We start from the raw sequence: 25,121 nt of genomic DNA, 5'->3' as shown, positions 1-25,121 counted from the left end.
TAACATTTTTAAAAAAAAATTGACTAAAACAATTTTTTTATAAAAAATAAAACTACTGGGTGCAATTATGAATGGGGCTGGGAGCCCACCCAGCGGGGCTTCCAAGTGGGAGCCTGGGAGGGTGGGGCTGAGTCGCTGACCGGGAGCTCAGCCACAGGGCTCCAGGGTTGGAGCTCCAGTGGACTGGACTTGGGCTCCCAAAGGTTTTCGGCTTAGGATCTCTTTTGGGTCCAGTACTATTTTGGGAAAGCTTTTTGGAGGGAGTGAAGGAGTTGAAGGAGATGTCCTTCGACCAAGGTGACAATGCGAACAATTTGTCGGATAGGACAATTGATGTGGAAGATCATCAAGTCCGATTGATTTAGGGATCGTAGAGTTGTAGCTAGAGACCAACTACGATCGTCGAATTACGGAGTAATTCGCGGCTAACTTCGATCGGATCCTACAACGGGTTACACATAAGAGTGACAAATTGATCTAGGATATGACTAGTGGGAGTGAGATATAATCATGGGAGTGTCCCATAAACATATCTCATAGGCCTAAAAGGGAATTAGGCAAAGATAGTACAAAAGGGCCAAAAACAGGGTTTTTGGGCCTAGACCGGTTCGGGTACTTCTAGGACTCGGATTGGGCTGAATTTTGGAGGGTTAGTTGCTGATATAATAAACATTATATCTGCCAATTTTCGTGGTGTTTGGGGACCTCCTCCTTAGGGAATTGAGAAAATACCAATAGTTGCTATTTTCGACTATTTCCCTAAATCTTATTCTAAAGGGTGTTTTAGGAAACCTAAAAGGAGGTGGATTCTTATTAGGGTTCTATATAAACACTCTTAGGGCAGAGAATAAGGTGTGGAATTTCTCTCTAAGCTTTCTTACTCTACCAAATCAAGTAGAGAGGAGAAAGTGAGCTAATTCCCATTAACTATCTATCTAGTCAAGAAGAAAGGAGTTCTTCTTTTCAACCACCATTGGTGTGCTATCTATACAACAAGGTGGGAGATCAAATTTGTTTGCTCGTGTCCCAAGTAGAGGAGCTACACTTGAAGCTCTTGGTCTTCTCATAAGCAATTGGAAAGGTTCGAGGGAAACTAGCGAACAAGGTATTTATCTTTCTAGTTTTAATTAATGATTATCATAGGTTTATGCATGTGATCCTGGGAATACTAGTGTAGACATTAGATGTCTTAATTCCGCTATAAACACTAGTAGAAGGGTGTAAAACCCAACAGTGGCGTCAGAGCCTCTTGCAATTAGCCTATCTTATCTAAGTTTTGGACCAATTCCATGCTTTCCTAGATAGATTATTGTGTCAAAAGATTTCAAAATTTGTTCTTGAAAAGAGTTTCAAAACCTAAAATTTTGATCCAAATTGGTTTGATTAAAAGAGTTGTTTTTAAGTTTTTGGAAACTTGTGAAAAACAAAATTTGGAAACTTAGAATTGTTCTAAAAAGAATTTGAAATATTTAGAAGTGTTTCAAATTTTGGAAAAAGCAATTTAAAATTGCAACACAAAAAAAAAAGGGGAGACTATTGAGTTTTTTAGAAACTCAATAGGTCCGGCCAGGAAGCTTCCTGGCCGGACCAGTAGCCTGGAGGATGCGTCTGGTAGACGCGTCCCAGATTACTGATGGACGCGTCTGAGGACGCGTCCAGCTGCTCCAGGTCGCGTCTTCCAGACGCGACCAGTAGCTTAACCAGGACGCGTCTTCCAGACGCGTCCAGTAGCTACTACCAGACGCGTCTTGGAGATGCGTCTGGGGTCCTGGGTGTCTCGGACTATGTCCGAGACACCTAGTGCTGGTCCGGTCCAGCACCAGATGCGTCTAGGACGCGTCTGGTGCTTGGACTAGCGTCCTGGCTCCGGCCAGGACGAGATCAGGCCTATTGGCCTCGGCTCGGACATGCCGGCCCTATGGGCCGTGCCATATCCGGACCTTGTCCAAGCCCTTTTGTGGGCTTGGGCCGGGACTTGTCTAGGACTTGTCCCGGGTCTTTTCAAGGCTTTTCGGACCACGAAAAGGGACCACTATTCGAGTGGGAGTTTTATCCAAATTTTCTCCCAAAATTCCAATCCAAATATTTCCGAAATTAACCCGGGCCATTCAAGGCCCAAACGGAATTTTTCTTTAAAATCAAATTTTAAAATCAAACCAAGACATACCATTAGTCTAATCTTTTGATGTAGACTTAAGGTGCGTACATGACATACGGATGTCGACAAAAGTATCTCCCGGATATACATGCATATATAATTGATAGCCTTGAAATATATTATATGATTGCATGTGATGTGAATGCGGAAACTAGTATGGCCATAGAATTTATTTCTTATTCTTGTTTTGAGCACGGATGGGTGCATGTTTTGTAATAATTTTAATTTCAAGTTTACACGATCTGCGAATCGTTTGAGTCTTGTAATTAGAGTTTAGGGTTTATGAGTCCATTGATGAAACTCAAGGAAGAAATCCAAAGGCGAGTGGGAGAAATCAATGGAGGTTCAAAGACGGAGATCTAGACGAACTAAAAGGCGAAACAAGAAGCAAACCAAAGGAGATTAGATCTTCTAGGTTAGGGGCCATACTAGGATCCATATGTGCTTGATTTACTTTCTCGCGCGCATTTACTTACTTATTTACGCTTTATGTCGTGGATGTTAGTTAGGCTAATTAGTTCACTAAAACGAACGTCAGACTAGCGTAAAAGTCCCTAAAAGTAATTTTGAGTACAGTGCCTATCCAAATTAAGACACTCCTTGCGCCCTTGTTCGAGGAAGGTGGGTCGGCCTTCGCAGAGTACCTCCTCTACCTTGGGACATTGCGGGTAGGCCTATAGAAGAGGCCTACATGTCTAAATGGTTCTACTCAACGAGATCAGCAAGAGAGTCTTGGATACTCGAGGCAAAAGGATGGATTTTACACTAAACATGTAATCCATCAACCGAGAATCATATAGTATGATCAGTGAAAGTATTCACTCACCTAAATCAATGGGAATTAAGGGCAGGGCCCTAGTCCGCTTAATCCTTGAGAGATGGGATCTTGGAATCGCATTATTCATCTAGAGACACGTTTTATCTTGAATAATGTGGCAAAAACTTAGGACTTTTTGCAAAAATTATCGAATGTAATACTTAGCAAAATCCTTTTTCTGTTTCATGTAGTTTTACGATGGCAAAAATCAATCTTTTCAACCTATGTTCAATCCTTGATGAGGACAAATTGAACATGGATAACTTCCTTGATTGGGAAAAGAGATTGAGAAGTGTTCTCAAATCTACAAACAAAGAAAGCGTACTGGATACCCCTATTCCAAGAATAACTGCGAACTCAAAGGATGAGGAACAAAAGCAGGCCAAAAGTATCCGGATGAAATCAATTTCAGTAACTTGCCTTATGTTGGCAACCATGGAGCCTAATCTTCAAAAGAGATTCAGGAAAATGGATGCGCATACAATCATCCGTCGATTAAGGGACATGTCCCGAAACAAATCACGGTTGAGGAAGTACGGAACTTCTAAGGCAATCCGGAGAGGCATTGGAATGTCTGAATCAAAGAAAGAACTTCAACTGATTCAGAAGAACAAAAGGAAAAAGGAAGGAACTCACGATTCCGACCAAGGTATCTATGTTATCGAAGTTAACTTAGCAAATACATTTGATTCTCAATCCTGGGTATTCGATACCGGATGTGGTGCTCATATCATTTATGATGTGCAGGGCCTTAAGGGAATCAAGTATTTATCTGGAAGGGAGCTTGTCCTACGAGTAGCAAATAGAGCAACGGTTGCTGCGAAAGCTGTAGGAACTTTCAGTCTACCTCTAGAAACTGGTCTAGTTTTAGAACTTCATAATTGCTATTATGTACCCTCTATTTCTAGAAACATTATCTCTGTCTCAGAATTAGACAAAGAGGGATATCACCTATTAATAAAAAACCATCGTTGTTCTTTATACAAAGGTGAAATGTTTTATACCAGTGCTAAGCTATACAACGGTCTCTATATTACGAATATTGAGAACGAAGTCTTCAACATAGAAACCAATAGGCTACGGTCAGATGATTCAAATCCAAGTTACCTTTGGCATTGTCGTTTGGGTCACATTAACATGACACGCATGAAGAAGCTCCATGAACATGGACTTCTAGGTTCGTATAATTTAGAATCATATGACACATGCGAATCATGTTTAATGGGTAAAATGACGAGGTCTTCTTTTAAAGGAAAAGGAGACCGAGCCAAAGAACCCTTGGAACTCATACATACGGATGTATGCGGACCAATGAGTACTCCGGCGAGAGGTAACTATGGCTACTTCATCACGTTCATGAATGACTTCACTCGTTATGGTTACATATACTTGATGAGGCATAAGTCCGAATCGTTTGACATGTTCAAACAATTTCAGAACGAAGTAGAGAATCAACTTGGCAAGAAAATAAAAGCCATTCGATCCGATCGAGGTGGTGAATATTTGAGTCAAGAATTTGACGATCATCTTAGGAGTTGTGGTATAATATCTCAACTCACTCCGCCAGGAACACCCCAGATGAATGGTGTTTCTGAAAGGAGAAATCGCACCTTGTTAGACATGGTTCGATCTATGATGAGTTTAGCAAATCTTCCAAACACGTTCTGGGGGTATGCTCTAGAAACGGCTGCTTTCACACTTAACCGAGCTCCGTCAAAAGCTGTAGAAAAGACGCCATATGAGTTATGGTTTGGAAAGATTCCAAAGCTGTCTTTTCTCAAAGTCTGGGGATGCGAAGTTTATGTAAAACGCTTACAAGGAGACAAACTCGCACCTAAATCAGACAAATGTCTCTTTGTGGGCTATCCAAAAGAGACAAGGGGTTACTACTTCTACCACGAATCTGAGAACAAAGTGTTTGCCGCTCGAGATGGTGTCTTCCTTGAAAAGGAATTCCTTTCCAAACAGACAAGTGGGAGAAATGTAGATATCGATGAAATTCGATATGAGCAACAAATAAACACAGATATAGAAATATCAAGAGGTTTAGCGGCTCCTATCAATACACAAAGTATGGAAGAGGAGAATGAGGTCGAGAGAGTACCTCCCGCTCAAGTCGAATTAAATTCGCAGAAGACATCTCAACTAGTTGAGAACACTCCAAAAGTTGCTCAGGCCCCTCGTAGATCTCAAAGGCTCCAGGAATTATCTCAGAAAACAGATATCCTACTATTAGAAGATAATGAGCCGAGTACCTACAACCAAGCTATGACGAGCCCCGACTCCGAAAAATGGCTAAAAGCCATGAGATCGGAAATGGATTCCATGTCAGAAAATCAAGTATGGAACTTGATCGATTTGCCCGATGGAGCAAAACCAATCGGATGCAAATGGGTTTTCAAAGTAAAAACTGACAAGGATGGAAACGTTAGCGTTTTCAAAGCTAGACTCGTGGCAAAAGGATACAAACAGATTCATGGCATAGACTATGATGAAACCTTTTCACCTGTCGCAATGCTTAAATCCATTCGGATCATTCTAGCAATTGCAGCTCATTATGATTATGAGATTTGGCAAATGGATGTCAAAACCGCCTTCCTGAACGGACACTTGGAAGAGGATGTGTACATGACACAACCCGAAGGTTTTGTAGATTCCAAAAATGCTGGAAAAGTTTGCAAGCTTAAGAAATCCATTTATGGACTCAAGCAAGCAAGCCAGAGTTGGAATCTTCGATTCGACGAGAAAATCAAAGAATTTGGATTTCTCAAGAATGCAGAAGAATCTTGTGTTTACAAGAAGGTTAGTGGGAGCGACCTAGTTTTCTTAGTCCTTTATGTCGATGACATATTAATCATAGGAAACAATATTCCGATGTTGGAATCAGTTAAAGACTGGCTTCGGAAATGCTTCTCTATGAAGGACTTAGGGGAAGCAGAATACATATTGGGAATCAAGATCTATAGAGATAGATCAAGGAGGATGATCGGACTTAGTCAAGAAACTTATATAGATAAGATTCTTCAACGGTTCGAGATGACAAACTCCAAAAGAGGATTCCTTCCTATGTCACATGGTATGGTGCTAAGCAAAGATCAGTGTCCTAAGAGTCCTGATGAGCTAGCACACATGATGAAAGTACCCTATGCTTCGGCAATAGGATCAATCATGTACGCCATGATCTGCACTCGCCCAGACGTCTCATATGCTTTGAGCATGTGTAGCCGTTACCAATCAAATCCAGGCCAAGCGCACTGGCACGCCGCCAAGAATATCCTAAAGTACCTGAAAAGGACTAAGGATCATTTCCTGGTATATGGCGGGGAAGATACACTAAAAGTTGTAGGCCATGTGGATGCAAGCTTTCAAACGGATAGAGACGACTTCAAATCACAATCTGGGTTCGTCTACTGTCTGAATGGAGGAGCGGTATGTTGGAAAAGTTCCAAGCAGAGCACAGTTGCAGACTCTACCACTGAAGCAGAATACCTAGCGGCCTCGGAAGCTGCAAAGGAAGGAGTTTGGATCAAGAAGTTCCTGATAGAACTTGGTGTCGTACCTGGCATGGAAGAGGGCGTGACTCTCTATTGTGACAACAACGGAGCTATAGCCCAAGCCAAGGAACCAAGAGCGCACCAAAAATCCAAACATATCCAAAGGAAGTACCACTTGATTAGAGAAATCATAGAAAGAAAAGATGTGGTAATTTGCAAGGTTCATACGGATGATAACGTTGCAGGTCCGTTAACCAAACCGTTACCTCAGCCCAAACATGATTCACACATGAGGGACATTGGTATAAAGCGCATTGGGGAATGGCAACAAATGTAATTTGGATTCATAATAGAGTTTATGTGCCTAATTACTTACATTCGATAAATAAAATAAAAGAAATTTTATTTTGTCCTTAAAATTTGGTTTGGTATTTTAAGAGACAGTCCACACGATAAAGAAAACGCTCCGAGTAGGCTTGTCAGATACGTGATCTGATGAATGAAACCCTACTAAGTGAACTTGGAGTGATTCATTATCAATTCCCTAGTCCAGGTCATTGCATGGACAACAATGACTCACGAAGACTAGTACGGGAGTCGATGGGATAGCGCAGTTTCATGGGCTACAGGAATAGTGTATTCGATTCGACTACGTGAGTGCATAATAGGGATTATACGCTGGAATAACCCTCAACGTGAGAAGTTCATCCAAAGAATGATGAAATCGTCAAACTTCTCACAAAGACAAGATTGAAGAGATTCCTCAAAACATGAGTGCTCAGCTCATCTTATGTAAGGAATGTCTGACTTTGGTTCCGTTAAACGCCGCGCCGTAAAAGGAGGTTATAAAGGCGGATACTGGGAAGGACAGGATAGACATGAAGTTGAGTGGGAGCGCAAGAATGGATTATTTCCTCCTAACCATGTTAGGGTACAGTGTCCTCGGGCCACTTGACGAGCAACAATTGAAAATGCATGGCCGTGCTCAAATGGATTAAAAGTTAATCATTTGTTTTGACAGTTGTACTCGAGATCAAGAAAGTCTGAATGACGTGACGTATCAGATGGGATACTAAGTGACATGGGAATCGAGCATTGTACTTGTTCTAAGTCCAAGTGGGAGTCTGAAGGAGTTGAAGGAGATGTCCTTCGACCAAGGTGACAATGCGAACAATTTGTCGGATAGGACAATTGATGTGGAAGATCATCAAGTCCGATTGATTTAGGGATCGTAGAGTTGTAGCTAGAGACCAACTACGATCGTCGAATTACGGAGTAATTCGCGGCTAACTTCGATCGGATCCTACAACGGGTTACACATAAGAGTGACAAATTGATCTAGGATATGACTAGTGGGAGTGAGATATAATCATGGGAGTGTCCCATAAACATATCTCATAGGCCTAAAAGGGAATTAGGCAAAGATAGTACAAAAGGGCCAAAAACAGGGTTTTTGGGCCTAGACCGGTTCGGGTACTTCTAGGACTCGGATTGGGCTGAATTTTGGAGGGTTAGTTGCTGATATAATAAACATTATATCTGCCAATTTTCGTGGTGTTTGGGCACCTCCTCCTTAGGGAATTGAGAAAATACCAATAGTTGCTATTTTCGACTATTTCCCTAAATCTTATTCTAAAGGGTGTTTTAGGAAACCTAAAAGGAGGTGGATTCTTATTAGGGTTCTATATAAACACTCTTAGGGCAGAGAATAAGGTGTGGAATTTCTCTCTAAGCTTTCTTACTCTACCAAATCAAGTAGAGAGGAGAAAGTGAGCTAATTCCCACTAACTATCTATCTAGTCAAGAAGAAAGGAGTTCTTCTTTTCAACCACCATTGGTGTGCTAGCTATACAACAAGGTGGGAGATCAAATTTGTTTGCTCGTGTCCCAAGTAGAGGAGCTATACTTGAAGCTCTTGGTCTTCTCATAAGCAATTGGAAAGGTTCGAGGGAAAACTAGCGAACAAGGTATTTATCTTTCTAGTTTTAATTAATGATTATCATAGGTTTATGCATGTGATCCTGGGAATACTAGTGTAGACATTAGATGTCTTAATTCGCTATAAACACTAGTAGAAGGGTGTAAAACCCAAAGGGAGAACCAAAACATTGGAAGAGGGAGAGGAGAGAGGTTTTTATTACCGAGGCGCACTCCCTTTCTCTCTCTGACGTTCTTACTAGAGCTCTAGGGCTCCTATCTAGATTTTTTTTTTGTTGAAGGGGCTCCTATCTAGATAAGAATCAGAAAGTGAACTCCACCAATTCACAATTCCTCACACATTTCATCCCCAAATTATTAATGGAGGAGAGAAGAAAGCCTTTGATCCTTTCTTCTACGAGATGTCTACTAGATTCTCTACTAAGTTCCACTATTAAAACCAGAGATGGAGGAGGAGGAGAAGCTGAAGCAGAAGCCCTTCCTATCCTCAAGCAAAGTAGTGGTACTAATAATAATTATCTGAATTTGAGGTTACCTGCTGGAATCCTCCGTTCTTTGAATGATCTAACTGCAATATCAAACCCTACTAAAGATGTTTCTTTTGACGATTCCACTTTGATTGGAGTTTCTTCATCTCTCCTCAAAAAACTTTCCGTTACATCCGGTTCATTGGTAAATTTTTCTTCCTTCATTCTTTCTTTTGTTTAGTGGGAGTGGAATTCTTCTGGTTTATTGCTTATTTCAATCCTGAGTTATATTAGACTATAGAAGATACTTGTAGTATACAAAAATGCAACACTTTCATTCACCCATGGCAATAAAACTAGGCAGAAAGTGATATTGGATCTTGAACAATTATAAGAAAAAATTAGGGCAATTTAGCCATGAAAAGGGTACACAAAAGGCGCCTTTTGTTTCATTCTTAAGGTAGGCAAGCTATTCTAAGCAACTCATAAGTTCAAAATATTTTCCTTAATGTACACAGCGTTTTATAACAACAACCTACATAACGTGGACAGTCCTTTTTAGTATTTCTTTTGCTGTGTCGGATACTTGGGGTACTTCTGTAGGATTCTAGGATATTATTGTCAGGCAATGAACCACTTCAACAGGTATTTAGGACAGTAAACTATAACAATGTCAATAAAAGTAAAGGATCCATTACAAAAGAAAATGCATATGCGTATACCTGTAACCATCTTTTGCTATTTTTCTGCTCATTGTTGTCAAGTTGTGATGCGTCGTGCTCCAATAGTATGCACATGCATGTTCTGGTGTGACGACACACAAATGAGACTCAAATTCGACAGTCTTCCTTGTAAATTGGACCGGTCGGACCTGCTGAACCTGTGATTCGTACTAGACTTTCATTTTAAATTGAAGTGCACCACAAACATTAAATTTTGTGCACAGCCTCATTTTGGGCCCACCCCATCTCGTAAGACCCATGCCACACAACCATGAAAAACTCTACTTCCCACCTCTCTCTAAAGCCTTTAATAGTTATACAACAACTAATCCCCAAGAAGACATACTGAGACTCTAAGACAAGGAATCATTCAAGTCTAAGTCGAACAATTTTACAACGTTATATACCAGTAGCTTGTTGTTTACAGATAATAAAAATCTTCACGTGAATTTCCTTTGTTACCTGGATAAGTTTCTCTGGAATTCATGTTCAATTTATTAATGATGTTTGTATCCACATCTTTCATTCCAAACTTTACCCTTTATTGGTTTGCATCAGTATATGGAATTAGGTATTTGGATTTTGAGTAAATGTTCGCTTTGATATTCAAGGTGTTGGTCCGGAATATTGGAACGAAGGTACAACGAATTGCTAGGATTGTTGTTCTAAATGCACCAAATTTAGTGCTCCAAAGAGGCCCTTCTGCAGTGACCGATATGCCAAACGCGATGGTTGTTTTACCTTGTCATACTTTCCCTCCAAGTCAGACCATTCACTTGGATGAAGCTGCTTATCTTTCCCCTCTCCTGGTATTTAATCTTGAATTGCACATATCATGTCTCAAGTGCATTGTTCATGGGGGTCAAGAGCATTTGACATCTTTTTTGGAAGTGAAAACGAATTCTAAAATTGATAAAAAGAGTGATGTATCCACAGTTGATGTAGAGCTGTCACCTTGCTCTTATTTGCCAAAATTTGCCTCACACCTCAGAGTTTCTTTCGTGAAGATACCTGTGTGTGGTACCATTGAATCATTTAAAGGAACTTCGTCTGTTGAAGATGAATATCGGCAGGACATGATTGATTTGGCGCTACATGATTATTTCAAAGTTGATAGGTATCTAGCTAGAGGTGACATTTTTCGTGTACAAATTAAATGGAACTGCAAGTCAGAGATGTGCATTCCTTGCAATCAACAATCGGATCGAAATCCCAGGAATGATATAATTTACTTCAAGGTAAATTTTCTAATGTCAGTAGCTGTAATGAGTCAGGGACAGAGTGGTTAGATTGGATATGTGAGGAAATAAGACATAGTTTCGTGATTTTCTTTGACTCTTCCCAGGTCCTGGCTATGGAGCCATTAGATGAATCTATTCTTCGTGTCAACCGCGATAAAACTGCACTTGTTCTTGGAGGAAGGGTACCTTCTGCTGTTCCCCCTGATTCACTTATTAGCGATCCAAGAGGGTCTGCACCTTTGCAAGGGGATGCTGTGAGGAATTTAGCCTCTATTATTACACCAGCTCTATGTCCTTCAGCACTTTCTTCAAAGTTCAGAATTGGCGTACTCTTATCCGGTTTAGCAGGTGAGTTCTATGACTTCAAGTCTTCAACTATAAACTATGTTCGAGCGATGCCCATATCTCACTGAAAGAGGAATTATTGGTGCTTGATTCTGTAATTCTTTATTCAGTAAAAGCTACTACAATAGCCAAAGGACTGTCATGTTATAAAATCCCAGTACCTGTACTTGATATCATTATCGTTTCTGTTAGATCTGGTTAAATAAATAATTTTTAATCTATATTCATATGGTATAATATGTTCAAAGTATGGAAATCTATAAATCCAAGCTCAGAACTTTGGTTCCAACATTAAATCCTTTTCTATTCATATGCAGTAAGTTATAGAACTCAGAATTTTATGTTGAAAGTTAAATATATGGTAAAATGCTTCACTGTGAGCAAGCTGGTAACAAGGTATGTGAAAGTTTGTAGCATTTGGTTTGACGATCTTTTAAGAATGTATAGGTTGTTATTGGAAATGCTTTAGTCAATTTTTTTTTTTTTGAAACTTTGAATTAATATTAATTGAAAGAGGAACTATACAAAGCGAGGAGGGAGGTTGGTAGCCTTAAGCGATCCACGCCTCCCAATTGAAAACAACATCAGTAAAAGAGGTAGAGCTAAACAAAGGAAGGTTTTTAGCCCAACCAAAAATGACCGACTTTATATCCTCCACATCAAGGGTCGAATTTTCATTCGCGTCCTTGAATATCTTGCTATTGCGATCCTTCCAAATGCTCCACACTATAGCTGCTGGGATTAAGTCCCAAATCTCCTTCTTTCCTCTTGGCTTAGGGGTTTTCTCCCATTGTTCGAACAAGCTGGCGACCGTCAAAGGCAAGCACCAGTTGATACCGGCTGATTTAAGAAAATATGACCAGAGGCCTTGTGCCACCTTACAATGAATGAACAGATGATCGCTCGATTCCTCATCAGCCTTGCACATGATGCAACGATTGATGATCATGAAGCCCCTGTGCCTGAGGTCGTCCACCGTCGGGATCCTATCAATAAAGGTCGCCCAAAGCATGAATCCACCTTACAATGAAATGCTTTAGTCAATTGTTCTATTCACTAATCAAATTCACAGCGTTTGAACTTTGAACTAATATTAATGATCAATAGTTTTGCATTTTATAAAGTAAAGTGGTTTATTCTATTTAGTGGATCGATGTTAAACAGAAACCTTTTACAGTCTACATTCTTGTTTCCTAACATAGGTTGAAATAACTGTTTATGTCGTAATGAACATGTTATGTTCTTATGAAAAATTATGCACAAAAAACATTCAACGTTATCTGTTGAATATTCTGTGCTTGCCATCGAAAACGATATGTTTTGGATTCAGTCTTTTCGAGAATATGTCGACTTTTAGTAACTTAGGCGCTAAACAAGACTAGTAACTCCAAGTTTTTAACTTGTATTCTGGCCTCTCAACTTAACATTAGTTTATGATAGTTGGACTCCTTAAAATATTGGTAAAAGTATTTGGAGAAGAGTTGAAATCATGAGGACTTTTGTGCCTACAGCAAGAACTAAACTAATGCCTACAGCAAGAACTTAACTAATGCCTACAGCAAGAACTAAACTAATGATCAATCATTGGTATGTACAAGATTGAATTAATTTACTGGATATTATTTATGTTATAACATAAGTCGTATAGCATATGATTGTTATTGCACCTGGAATATGACTTTTCGTACTTCTCTATTTTTTCTTTGTTATACTCTGAATATATTGTGACTGGTGGTAACAAAATGTCACTTGTGGTTATTGTATCCATTACAGTCAGTTTGAGTAACTATTCAAAGCTCTATTCAGTAGATTTATCTCATATTGCTTACCCAATTTGTTGAGAATTAAATTGTACGCTTCTCTTGCTAACTGCATGATATGCTGGATGAAGCTGGATGGATCTTGTTTAAGGACTCGAGGTGAGTCTTGAGATCGCATTCTAATGAGAATTTACCAAGACGACGTTCGTTCAATATATAGGTTAGTGTTAGCACATACTCTCCTCCCCCTTGCATACCACGTACCGGATTACCCGTACCCTTTTTGACGAGTTCGTGATCTAGTACCCCAACATTAGCGTATTGGAATTTTTAGTCTTAAATTAACCCGAATCTTTTTAAAAAATTTATAAACTCGACTAGTTCCATAGTTAACTACAATAATTTTTATAAATAACTTGTTAGATTTTGAGTTTTATGGAGACAATGTCTGAGTAGGTTTATAAATGCATTATTAAGAGTATATATTGTGTAAGAAACAGTCCAAACGTAGCGCAGTCGAAAATAGCACACCACAAAATTATACCCCTTGCATACCCGATACTCACATGGTAGTGTACCACATACTGTTGCTCGTATCGTGGACTGGAGCGATCCGCATACGAGGTAACATTGATATCAATGCAAAATAGACCTTGGAATAATAGAATTTTTTCTCAACAAGAATTCATTTCTTTGGCAACTTCTAACCATTATTAATCATGAATCTGGACATCCACAAGTTTTATTTTGTATTTCTGACAAAACAATTCCGTGTAGGGTGTGGAAAGCAGACAATTGTCAAATACGTTGCTCGTTGCTTGGGGTTACATGTAGTGGAATATAGCTGTCATGATCTAATGATGTCCGAGAAAAGAGCATCTGTGGCACTAGCTCATGCTTTCAGCACAGCTCATAGGTATTCTCTAAGCTGAAGTCATAAAACTACATATATATATATAGTAGCAAAGAGTTTTAGTTCAATTGTTCGAGTTTCTGTCTCTCTTAATCTGATTTACACGCCATTGAGTTGATTTACAATTTTGAAAAAGATTTCGTTAAGCTGGTTGCCTGGTCATCAGTTATTCTTCCTCTAAAATTTATTCAAGACCTATTTGTCATAAGTAACCTCTCTCTGATACGAAAATGACGACGATAAGAAAGGAGAAAAGGGAAATGAAGAAGAAAATAACTTCATTATAAGATAAATAACCACTATTGTCACACTAGTATAAGCTAGGAATCACTCCTAGAGCCCTTAGGCATCACAGCTAGGGATATATTTGCATCACACAAATATAGATAGCTTGAAAACTGCCGAAGATCTTTTCTTTCTGTCCCCTTAAACAATAGGAATACAAGCCTAGGCGTAACACTGACCCTTGACATCCCTTACTACATTTACTTCTGCACCTTTGAAATTCTAAATTTCTTAGGATACTTAAAGACATTATAAAAAACATTAAAGACATTAAAGAAAGTGGAACCAATTTGGATTAGGCCCACATTATTCAAGATTCCAAGTTGGCCATTCATCTAGGACATGCCAAATCAGATTTGGGCCTCGGATTCCTTCTTTTGACGTCTCCTATATGCTTGAACAGTTGCTGCCTTTCATCTCTATCAATTCCCCCGGGCTTGAGAAAACTCGACCCCGGCGAGTTAAATGCATAAATTTTCTCGTAAAGGTCTTGGGCGAGTCCTTTGAACTAATCATCTTCAATCCATGTATAATTAGTAAGTGCTAGTCCCCTCTATTTAATCCAATATCTTATATGACCACCCCCTCCATAGGAACACTTCGATGATCAACAATGTCTACAGTCTCTTCTTTTTCTACTTTTAGAGATGTGGTAATGAGTCTAACAACAGATAAATGAGAACTAGTTTTTCATCCTCTTCCAGCTCATCAGAGTCATATATGTCCCTTGTAGTCAAATAAATTCTGATTTACTTCAACTTCTTCCTCATTATTACCAGCCAGGTCATCTTCTCCCACAATTTCAGAAATATTAGCTAGATGTCGTGATCAGTGTCCATCTCTCTTAGCCTGATTTGCACGTCATTGAGTTGATCTACAATTCTGAAAAGGGTTTCGTCACACTGGTCATTAGTTATTCTTCGTCTAAAATTTCTTCCAGACCTACCTGCAATATGTAACCTCGCTTTGATACCAAACTGATGTAGGACAAGAAAGGAGAAATGGAATTGAAGAGGAAAATAACTTGATTATAAGATAAATAACCTTTAGTATAAGCTAGGAATCACTCTTAGAGCCCTTAGGCATCACACCTAGGGATATATTTGCATGACACAAATATAGATAGCTTGAAAGCTGCTGAAATCCTGTCCCCTTTACAACAGGAATACAATCCTTATATAGGCGTAAACTAGCCCTTGATATCTCATAGTCTCATACTACATTTACTTCTACACCTTTGAAATTCTAAACTATTGGGACAGTGGAACCGATTTGGATTAGGCCCACATTGCTCTCTCTAGGTCCTAAGTGGGCTATTCGTCTGGACATGCCAAATCAGAATTTGGGCCTCGGATACCTTCTTTTGACGTCTCGCATATGCCTTTAACAGTTGCTGCCTTTCATCTCTATCATTTTGACTGGTCCAAACATACTAAGCGCTAAAATGATATCTTTTAATGACTTCGCGCAGAAGGCTTGGATGTTGCAACAAGTCAACTAGCCTCCCTTTGTTCTGCACTTTTTTTTATCTTCTTTCTCGGTTTTTTTCTCTTTTAACCTTTCGTTTTCATAAATATTAACTCAAAGTAAAACAAAATCTGTATCATATAGAAAGAAAGCAACGTTATTTTATAGATTTCTTTTTATGCAAGTGCATATAAATAACAGAAGAATAGCAACTGCTTGTACTTGTCCAGTTAGTTGTATGACTTCTGAACATGAATGAAGTAGCATTTTTTTCTGTTGCTGAAGCATGATTCAAAACATCTGCTTTGGATCTAATTTCTTGGAGTCCATGAAAACTAATTTTGCTTTTTAAAACTTAAAATGGGTTCCTATAGTTTAATACTACAATGCTTTTGTTGCTGAAGCATGTTTCTTGCAGCTACGCCCCAACGATACTTCTTCTCCGCCATTTTGAGGTCTTTCGAAACCTATCTTCCCATGAAGGTTTATCAGCTGATCAAGTTGGTGCTATAGCTGAAGTTGCATCTGTTATTAGGAAATTTACTGAGCCATATATAGAAAATGAAGACTTCTATCCTGGAGAACAAACAAATGGTGGTTTGGTAAGATTAATTTTTATTTGATTAACTGATGTCAACCGATTTCTAGTAGGGGCAATTTTCTTAACAGCAAGCAATACAATTTTGAAAATTATTTGTTGAACTTAATTTACTTTTATTTACCTGTTGCTAGTTTATGGTAAAGTTTCCATAGCATTCTAATTAAATTAGGATTTTATTTTAGATTAGGTTTAATTTCCACATCGTTATAATTTTGGTATGTCATAACTCATAAGGAGGTAATTAGAAGGTATTCTTATGTCAGAAAATAATCGTAAAGGCTTTATCTGTCCTATGTAAGGAGTCCCTTTTTTACATAGTTATTTGAATATTAATTAAGAGAGGGCATATGATAAGGTTCTAGTTAATTTGAATATCATGAATAGAAGTGTTTTTTTTTTTGCTTTTGTAGATACTACAGGATCTTCTTTTATTTCCAAAATGCTGAACTTGTTGTATTAATGAAGGATTTAATCTCTAACAAAAACTTATTTTGTATTTTGTGAATTTTATTTTTATGCCCGGAAGAAGATTACCATGCAGAGATTGACTGAGGCCATCCTTGGGCCCGCGCTGAATAAAGAACATCAAAGGCGTGTATATTGGCCAGCCCATTACTGGGTGCAAGTAGTTCTTTATTACTATTACTTTGTAATTAATCAGAGTATTTCCAACTAACAACTTAGCAAGTATTATGATCCTACGTCATGGCCTGGTGTGCTATTCTAAAACCTCTAACCGTTGATGAATCTATCGTTTTCTCCTTCAAAGGAAATAATCGTTAAAGAATATTTACAAGAAAAAGATCTATTGCGTAAACTTATAAAAGACCTATTTACAAGAAATAGTCGGATCTAAAGTACACAACCTACTCATTGATAGACTTATAAAAGCTCCATTGCGTACTTTACTTGTGTTCTCCATTTTTCTACTCCATAGTAATTTCGTTTATGTTCCACTATGCTGCATTATGACCTTAAAATTCTTCAAATAGGATTTCTGACGTGATATTTTGACTATAACAATGATAACATATTACTTTCTCAAATCAGTTTGCGATGGATGCTACGAGGCTAACTGGACATAGGATACTGCTTGTTGCAGCTGCCGACAGTACGGACGAGCTACCAGCATCTATTAGGCGCTGCTTCAGCCATGAAATAAGTATGGATCCTTTGACTGAAGAACAGAGGGCGGAGTTGCTGTCCCAGTCTTTGAAAAGTGTATCTGAAGTATGTGAATGTAACTTATTCTCTCAGTTTTGTTTATTACTGGATGAGATCTTAAAAGCACCTAAAAAGATATTCTTTAACAAGACGCAAACTAAAATATTGTCATTCTACATCTGAGTTGAGTTTCTCTTGTTAAGTTGTCCCCTTACCCAGATAAGCATGGTTGAGATAAGTTTGACATAGCTTTCATTTTGAATTTCTTAGATCATCTTCCTACTTTAGGAAACCTGAGATGTCGTTTATTTGCCCAATATGTTGATTCATAATATCGTTTCAGAGTTGGTGGTTATTCTTGCCGTACCAAATTGCTGTAGTAATTATGATATGAATATCTGGTGAGGGATCTGTCATAAGTTAATAACTAATCGTGTAGAAGCAGATAGTTTGTTTATTTTCTAGTGGCTGATTCTACAAAAACTGCGAGATCCTATCTATTGTCTTTCTTGTATACTGTTGGAATTTGATAATCGTCAGGTTGTTCCTTGTAGGCTGGTCTGGAGGACCTTGTAAAGGATATGGTTGGGCAGATATCTGGTTTCATGCCCAGGGATATACGTGCTTTAATTGCTGATGCTGGTGCTAATCTAATTCCTAGACTCATTGATGAATTCAGTAACAATGACTCGGGAGTTTCCAATGAGAGCAGTTATGTCCAGTCTAACATGCGCCAGGATAATAGTTCACCCAAAGATGTGTCTAAGAATATGGGCAAAGAAGACATAACTAAAGCTATGGATAGATCAAAGAAGAGGAATGCATCTGCGTTGGGTACGCCAAAGGTAAGATATAATCGAGTTTGTTCTCAAGTTCTCGACTTCTTGCAATTATACTTCAGATAATAACCGAGGCTCTAGATTTTCTTTGAATCAGCAACTTCTTATGCGGAACTTTGCTTTCTTTACGTATACCTAGATTGGAGTTCTGAACAATTACTTTGCTATAGGTGCCAAATGTCAAATGGGAGGATGTTGGTGGACTTGAGGATGTTAAGAATTCCATTCTTGATACTGTTCAGGTAAGGTTTTCTGCTTCATTTCAACACTTGTCTGATTAAGTGTTCATTTGTACGTGTTTGATATTGATCTTAGTGTTCTTAGTCAATTCTTAGGAAGCTTCTTCACCTTATGTTGTCAAAGGCGTCGCCTATGCGCTCAAAGCGACAGGTTGTGAAGGGGTCTCCTCCTTTGGAGGCGAATTCCCTTTGTTTTCATGATTGTCGTCTCTTGCCACCTAGGCAAGCGACTTTCCTTGACTAGGGGAAGTCCAAGGCGATCAGAAAGCGTCGGGCTGCCTTTATAAATATTAGAAAGTTTAGGGTCCAAGCCTACTCGACCAAACTGAATCAAATCAGTTTCCCATTTGCCCTAAACGACCAAACACAGTAGAGTTAGAGAGAGAGGGCGAAAACTTCGTCAAGGTCATCTTCTTCTTCCCTTTGCGGCTCTAACCAATAGAGTTCAACTTCAAGGTTCAGAAAGGTCGTTTTCGTCTGAACATTGTGCACCACACTGTTCTGCCGAGCCTCAAACAGTAAAGAGTGGCACTGTTTTTTTCTTTTTTTCTTCATCTAATTTTTTTCCTTATATGTTTTCATCCTTCTTTCACTGTTATGATTCTTGAACTAAGAGAACTATAGTAGAGATTCAAGATTATGAATTGGTTTCTCATCCTTTGACTGTTTTTGTTTTTTATGAGCTGTGCCCCTATCTCCTCTCGCTTCGCCTCACGCCTAATACAACATAGATCTTTAGTAATCTGAAACTTTCTGGTTTGACTACCACAGCACACTGTGACATGTAGATACCTAATAATCATGAAAGTGAATTTCGGGTCAGCTTGATTTACAACATCAAGGCAAAATTCTTTGGGAAAACAAATAAGATGAAGAGAGAAGCGAAGAGAGATGTGAGAAAACAAGAGATAGAAAGAAAGTAAACTCAATGCTTGTTATGATACTCGTTTCTCCTATATTACGAGTATATTTATATATGAAAACTTACAAATAGTAAGAAGTAACTTATAATATGACGTAACTACTAACTCCAACATTGTCTAATACAAAGAAACCCTACTACTCCCTCCGTCCCATTTTGTTTAGGTGTTATTCCTTTTATGGTTGTCTCAAAATGTTTGCCCACTTTCCTTTTGTAACATTCATTTAATCACTAGCTGACACTTCCAAAACTATCCCTTAGTTTCAATACCAATAAAAGTTTTCAATTGGTTCTACACTTCTACCAATATTGTATTTAAAGAAATACTCTAAATCATATGAGGGTAGTTTGAGAGAGTCAGAGTATTTTTATTTGTCAACAATAAATAAACTCCCCTTAATAAGTCAAATTTCCCAAAAGGTCAAACAGAATGAACGGAAGGAGTAAAAAGAATAAGAAACTAAAACTTCATGTTGGGGTATACAAATTGAAAATGCCACTTTATATCAAACCAAAAGAAAGACACTCTTCTCAACTGTAAAAGTAGCTCCCATCATCCTGTGGTTATTGAATATATCTTGTTCTTTGGAATCTTGTCCTTGAAAAATCTAAAATGCACCCTATAAAATGCTAGAACTGCATCTTCGCCTCTGGCGTTTAGTTAGGACTCTCTTACTCGCAATGCTGAGCTTTTCCCGTACTGGTATTAAATTTTCAAATATTTCTGCCCTAAGCAGTATAACTCGGTTGGATTGGTCGAGTTACTTCGGGATTAGCTCGGGTGTAGGGGTAGCCCGAGCCAATTTATGATCGATATCCCGAGTTGGGGTTTGGGCGAGTAGCTTCGGGGGGCTTGGCCGACTCAACACGCATGCGACCTAGTCGGCTCGGCACGTCAGTTGGCTGGTTTTATTTTCAGCCTTCACTCATTCTTTATAGATTAGAGACAGAGAGATAAAGGTGGCTTAGGGTGATGATCCCAAAATCTCAAGATGGGGAAGAACTATGAAGTCCCAAATCACAAGATGGGGAAGAACGATCAAGCCGTAAATCACATCTTCGTAATATGCAGTTATGGAGTCTTCAGTCTTCACCAATGTTCTGTTGTTAGGTCGCATGAGAGAGAGGTACTGAGAGAAAGAGAAACAGAGATAGAGAGCGATGAGTGGGGAATTAGAAGGAGAGATACAGTGAGAGAGGCTGAGAGAGGGAGATACAGTGGGAGTTAGAGAGAGAGGGAGAGCTTCAGTGAAAGAGTTAGAGAGAGCGAGCGAGATAGAGAGAGAGAGAAAGAGAGAGGGCTTTGTAGGCAACTTCATCTTCTCCATGGCTGTTTAGTGTCCTCTTTAATCTCTCCTTATTTTTATTTTCGTCAAGTGTACTACACTGCCCCTTTTATTCTAAAGCTATTTTAATTGAAGTAGCAGGACAACGGTTAGCAGAGAACTATGCAGCAACTGCGTCCTAACGCATGTTTTGTGCAGGAGTTTTTAGACTACTGATCTAATTCAAATAAAAACATGAGCTGTTCAGAAGCTTGCCATATAAACTGCAGGATTTAAATGAAAGAGAAGGATGGATCGGCCAAGTAACTTGGCTGGGCTCGATCTCGGCTTGATCTTGGTACTTAGCTGATTGCCAGCTGATTCCGAGTTTAATAGCTTTCCACCAATGTGACTGAAACATTTCCATTTCCTTTTCCAAGCTAACTGAAATAAAGTCGCACTAATAGTTCCCTTCGTATGTAATTTTACCGAAACGACTAAAATAGCAATACTCCTATTTACATAATGTTTCGACCAAAATTGGAGCATAGGAGTAAGAAAGAAAAGCAATACACTAGGCAATGGTCAAAGTGAATCAAGTGATTTTACGCCTCAACGCAGGTTCTTTGACATTGCGAGGCCGTAAAGAGGGGTACCTTCAATTTCATATATTTTAATGGGGGATTTAGCATTAGCCCCCCCTCCTCACATATGTCCAAATAGGGATACCCTTCTTTTGATTGAAAAATTTCGTTCCAATTGACCAAAAGTTTTTGCTTTTTCACATTTTATAAACAAAACATTACTTGCATTAATTTCTTGTCAGATTTCTACAAAACCCATCCAGTTCTCATGACAAAATATTTCCATTTCTAGCGGGAGTGATACCTAAATCGAAATTTACTACCTACTTGAAAAGAAATTAAGGATATGACCTCAAAGTTGTCTTCTTCCACCAGATCTGGAGCTGTTGTTTCTTCTAGCCATCATACGACCCATAAGTCTCATTCTCTGGTTAGAATTGGCGGTGTTTCTATTTTTGTGGATGGTACAAACCTCGGACATAAGAAACTACTTGTTAAAATCTTGTGATAATTAATAATTCTTCAATATCATTCTACGTTGCTTACTTCAGATTTTGATGTGTCTGGATTGACACAAAGTAAAGTAAATGAATAACAAAAGTAGGAGTTTTAGAATCTTAGACCAGAGAAGTTAATGTTCTTTGGTTGATATGGGGCAACAAAAGAATATGAAGAAAACACTATTGCAAAATCTTATTCTCTGACTAGCATGTTGAATGTTTCTTTTCATCTTCTTTATCTATGATTTTTTGTTCTCTGGGAGGCATGACCTAGAAGAAAATGAAACTCAAGATCCTAAACTGAATTGTTCTTTCCAGTTGCTGTAAAGTCTGACATATATATACGCCCTCCACTCTGTATGTAGTTGCCTCTCTTGCATAAGGATTTATTTTCGTCTGGCTTGCGTAAGCGCTCAGGTGTTCTCCTTTATGGTCCTCCTGGTACAGGGAAAGTAAGACCCTCCATCTCCAGCCTTTTGTAGTTAAGAACCCTATATAAACAATTTTGTCATTTCTTATTAAGGATTTCTTCAATTCGGTTGTTTGTTATCTTTCATCCTCAGACTCTGTTAGCGAAAGCTGTTGCAACGGAATGTTCCTTAAATTTTCTTAGTGTAAAGGGTCCGGAATTGATCAATATGTACATAGGGGAGTCCGAGAAAAATATCCGAGACATTTTTCAGAAGGTATAATTAGTTTTCTCTTCTCAAAACAAAATGGAACTGATTTGGGGCGTTGAAAATTCAAATCGTAATTTTATACTCATGCTTCTCACCCAATGCAGGCCAGGTCTGCACGTCCTTGTGTTATCTTCTTTGATGAACTTGACTCTCTTGCTCCTGCTCGAGGAGCTTCTGGAGATTCCGGGGGAGTTATGGATAGAGTGGTTTCTCAAGTAGGTTTTCTTTTTTGCATTATGTCAATGATACTCTTCTTTTAACAATTTTGCACAGCTGCTTCACCATTACATGCTTACGGTTGACCAATGTCTATTCTTTCACAGATGCTTGCTGAGATTGATGGCTTAAACGATTCCTCTCAGGTCTTCATTTTGAACTATCATATAATCACATATTAGTTCTTTTTCTTTTGTAATGAGTTTCCTTTCTTAATTCTAACCTTGATATCTCATTTCTTTCCTTGATTTCAGGATTTGTTCATTATCGGGGCAAGTAACAGACCTGATCTTATTGATCCGGCACTTTTACGGCCTGGTCGTTTTGATAAGCTGCTATATGTTGGTGTAAACTCTGATACGCCTTACCGGGAGAAGTTAGTTCATCGACTAACAACCTAAACTTCCTATGTCTATGTTAGACTTCATGCACTTTCGACTCATCTCCATGGTCCATTCTTTTCTCTCTTATGCAGTGTTCTGGCTGCCCTGACTAGGAAGTTTAAACTCCATCAAGATGTATCTCTATATTCCATTGCAGAAAAATGTCCTACCAGTTTCACTGGTGCGGACATGTATGCGTTATGCGCAGATGCTTGGTTTCATGCAGCAAAGCGCAAGGTGAGCGAAGGTTATCGATCATAAAGCTCATCTGTTAAATTATTAATGACAAAGTCCAGTTCTAGTTGAATGATGTTATTACCTCCTGATAATCAAGAGGTAATTTTAGAGGGACTTACAGTAATAAGTACACTCCTGAAAAAAAAAATGCAGCAATGTTGCCTCCTGTGATACAAAATTAGTGTTAAAATTGTTCTAGCTTACTGATATCTTCTTAATTTTGATTACTTGTGTAGTATCTGATTCTTATATTGCTTTTTTTCCCAAGCATGTTTTTCTCCAGATATGTTTACTAGGTTTACTCGACATGAATCTAAGTCTTGCTGTTGAGTTCACAAAGGTGTAGTGTTAACTTTTGTTGTACTTCATTGGTCGGCTGAAGGTATTTGCTTATTCCTTCTTGTAGGTTTCTAGTCTGGACGATGGAGATCAAAGTGATTCAGTGGTTGTTGGATATGATGATTTTATAAAGGTAGTGTGACTTGGCAATGATGTAGTCTATGGGTTGGTGTCCTCCTTAATTTACTGCTCTAGTTTTCTGATCTCAATGCGGAGAGTAGGAATCTACCTACGTAAGCTGATATATTCTCATAGTTTACCTAATTATCCTTGTGGCTAATGTGACATGACCCAAGTCTTGATTTTCCAGGGGAAGTTCTCTAACCATTGTCATAATCTTTTTCAGACGTAATACAATTCACCTCATACATCACCTAGAGGTAATAAAAATTTGAAACCGACGGTTCAGATTTCCCCATGTTGTATACCATATACACCTTTGTTACGGTAGAGATGTTCATGGAATAATTTTAGGTAAGGATTACTTTAGCAGTTTTGGGAATTTCCCACCAAAGATCATGCCTTGGATCATCTCCCTGCGAGCTCATAATGGAGCATTATAAAACCCTTCGGGGGAAAAAAACTTGTACATCTATTCCTACTATAGTATGATACGAAGCAAACTTTACATATGTGTTGTTATATTTGTATGTATGTTTGCTTCACTAGCATTGCTACTTTAAGTGACCTTGTTTTGCATACCAACTAACCCACTTAAATCGATATATGGACGATACTAACCCTTGTTGTAATATACTGGTATTATTCTCTATCTTTTACATGCTTCCCTTCAATGGTGGAGAGCCGCGAGATTTCGAAATCTACAAACTCTCCCCTTGAAGGTTTCGTACCCTTGTAATATTACTATTTATTATCAACGATACTTTCTTAGGTAGCATGTTATGTTAAGGTTTCGTAATTTTTCAGTCATTAGTCTGATTTGCATTTCGGAACCCCTTTTATTTTAGATGTGAGTCGGAAATGCTTATTATTTGTTCTCTTATTTTAATCTTCTTGACATAATGAATGGCTGGCAAGTTATAGTGATTTTTGACCTTTCCGAAAAAGTTATAGTGATTTTCAGTTGTTAATGATCGGTCATCGTTTTCCATTTTGCAGGTTTTGGGTGAGCTGTCTCCTTCACTTTCCGAATCTGAGCTGCGGAAGTATGAAATGTTAAGAGATCAGTTTGAAGGAGCTAAGAAGTGATTTTAGGGCGAAGGCATGAATCAATAATTAGGGCAACTTTGTTACAGTTTTTATTTTCATATAAATAAGCACCTCAATATTGTCATATAAATAACCACTATTGGGTCATCCAACTAAAGGATGAGGGGTTCTCGTAAAATCAACCAAATGAATTGATCTCAAATCCTTATTTGGTTCATGGGGAAGAAATAAGAGTATGAGGTGCCCATAAAGGGTTGAAGATAATAGCATTACATCTCTCCTTTGAGTGTTCTCATTTTAGTATATATCCCCTCCCATGTAACTGTTTGATAGTATGAGGAATGAAGTTGAGAATGAAAGGAAATAATTCACTCT

The 25,121-nt window shown here is 38.5% G+C and overlaps 1 protein-coding gene across 2 annotated transcripts; it reads left to right on the top strand.

Moving 5' to 3' along the window:
* The first annotated feature begins 224 nt into the window (after window positions 1-224).
* Window positions 225-25,121, top strand: PEX6 (peroxin 6). Of its 2 annotated transcripts, XM_086658287.1 has the most exons (17): window positions 225-263; window positions 8,568-9,079; window positions 10,208-10,834; window positions 10,942-11,185; window positions 13,720-13,858; window positions 16,026-16,209; window positions 17,259-17,438; window positions 17,927-18,217; window positions 18,382-18,453; window positions 22,087-22,173; window positions 22,285-22,407; window positions 22,506-22,616; window positions 22,725-22,763; window positions 22,872-22,993; window positions 23,093-23,237; window positions 23,644-23,709; window positions 24,696-25,121. In XM_086658287.1, the coding sequence occupies exons 2-17, from the start codon at window positions 8,768-8,770 to the stop codon at window positions 24,783-24,785; spliced, it is 2,832 nt and encodes a 943-aa protein (XP_086514413.1). In that variant the 5' UTR covers window positions 225-263; window positions 8,568-8,767; the 3' UTR covers window positions 24,786-25,121. The 2 variants fall into 2 exon arrangements, 1 of the variants encoding a protein (XP_086514413.1); XR_015234023.1 differs by lacking the exons at window positions 225-263; window positions 24,696-25,121 and adding an exon at window positions 23,887-23,956 and having other exon boundaries at window positions 23,644-23,809.

This window comes from Eschscholzia californica, unplaced genomic scaffold (genome assembly GCF_041429995.1).
Source record: "Eschscholzia californica isolate CP2 unplaced genomic scaffold, dmEscCali1.0.p SCAF_2, whole genome shotgun sequence".
NCBI classification, from domain to species: Eukaryota; Viridiplantae; Streptophyta; class Magnoliopsida; order Ranunculales; family Papaveraceae; genus Eschscholzia; species Eschscholzia californica.
The sequence above is the reverse complement of the archived record's forward strand: the minus strand, read 5'-3'. Positions and strand labels throughout refer to the sequence as shown.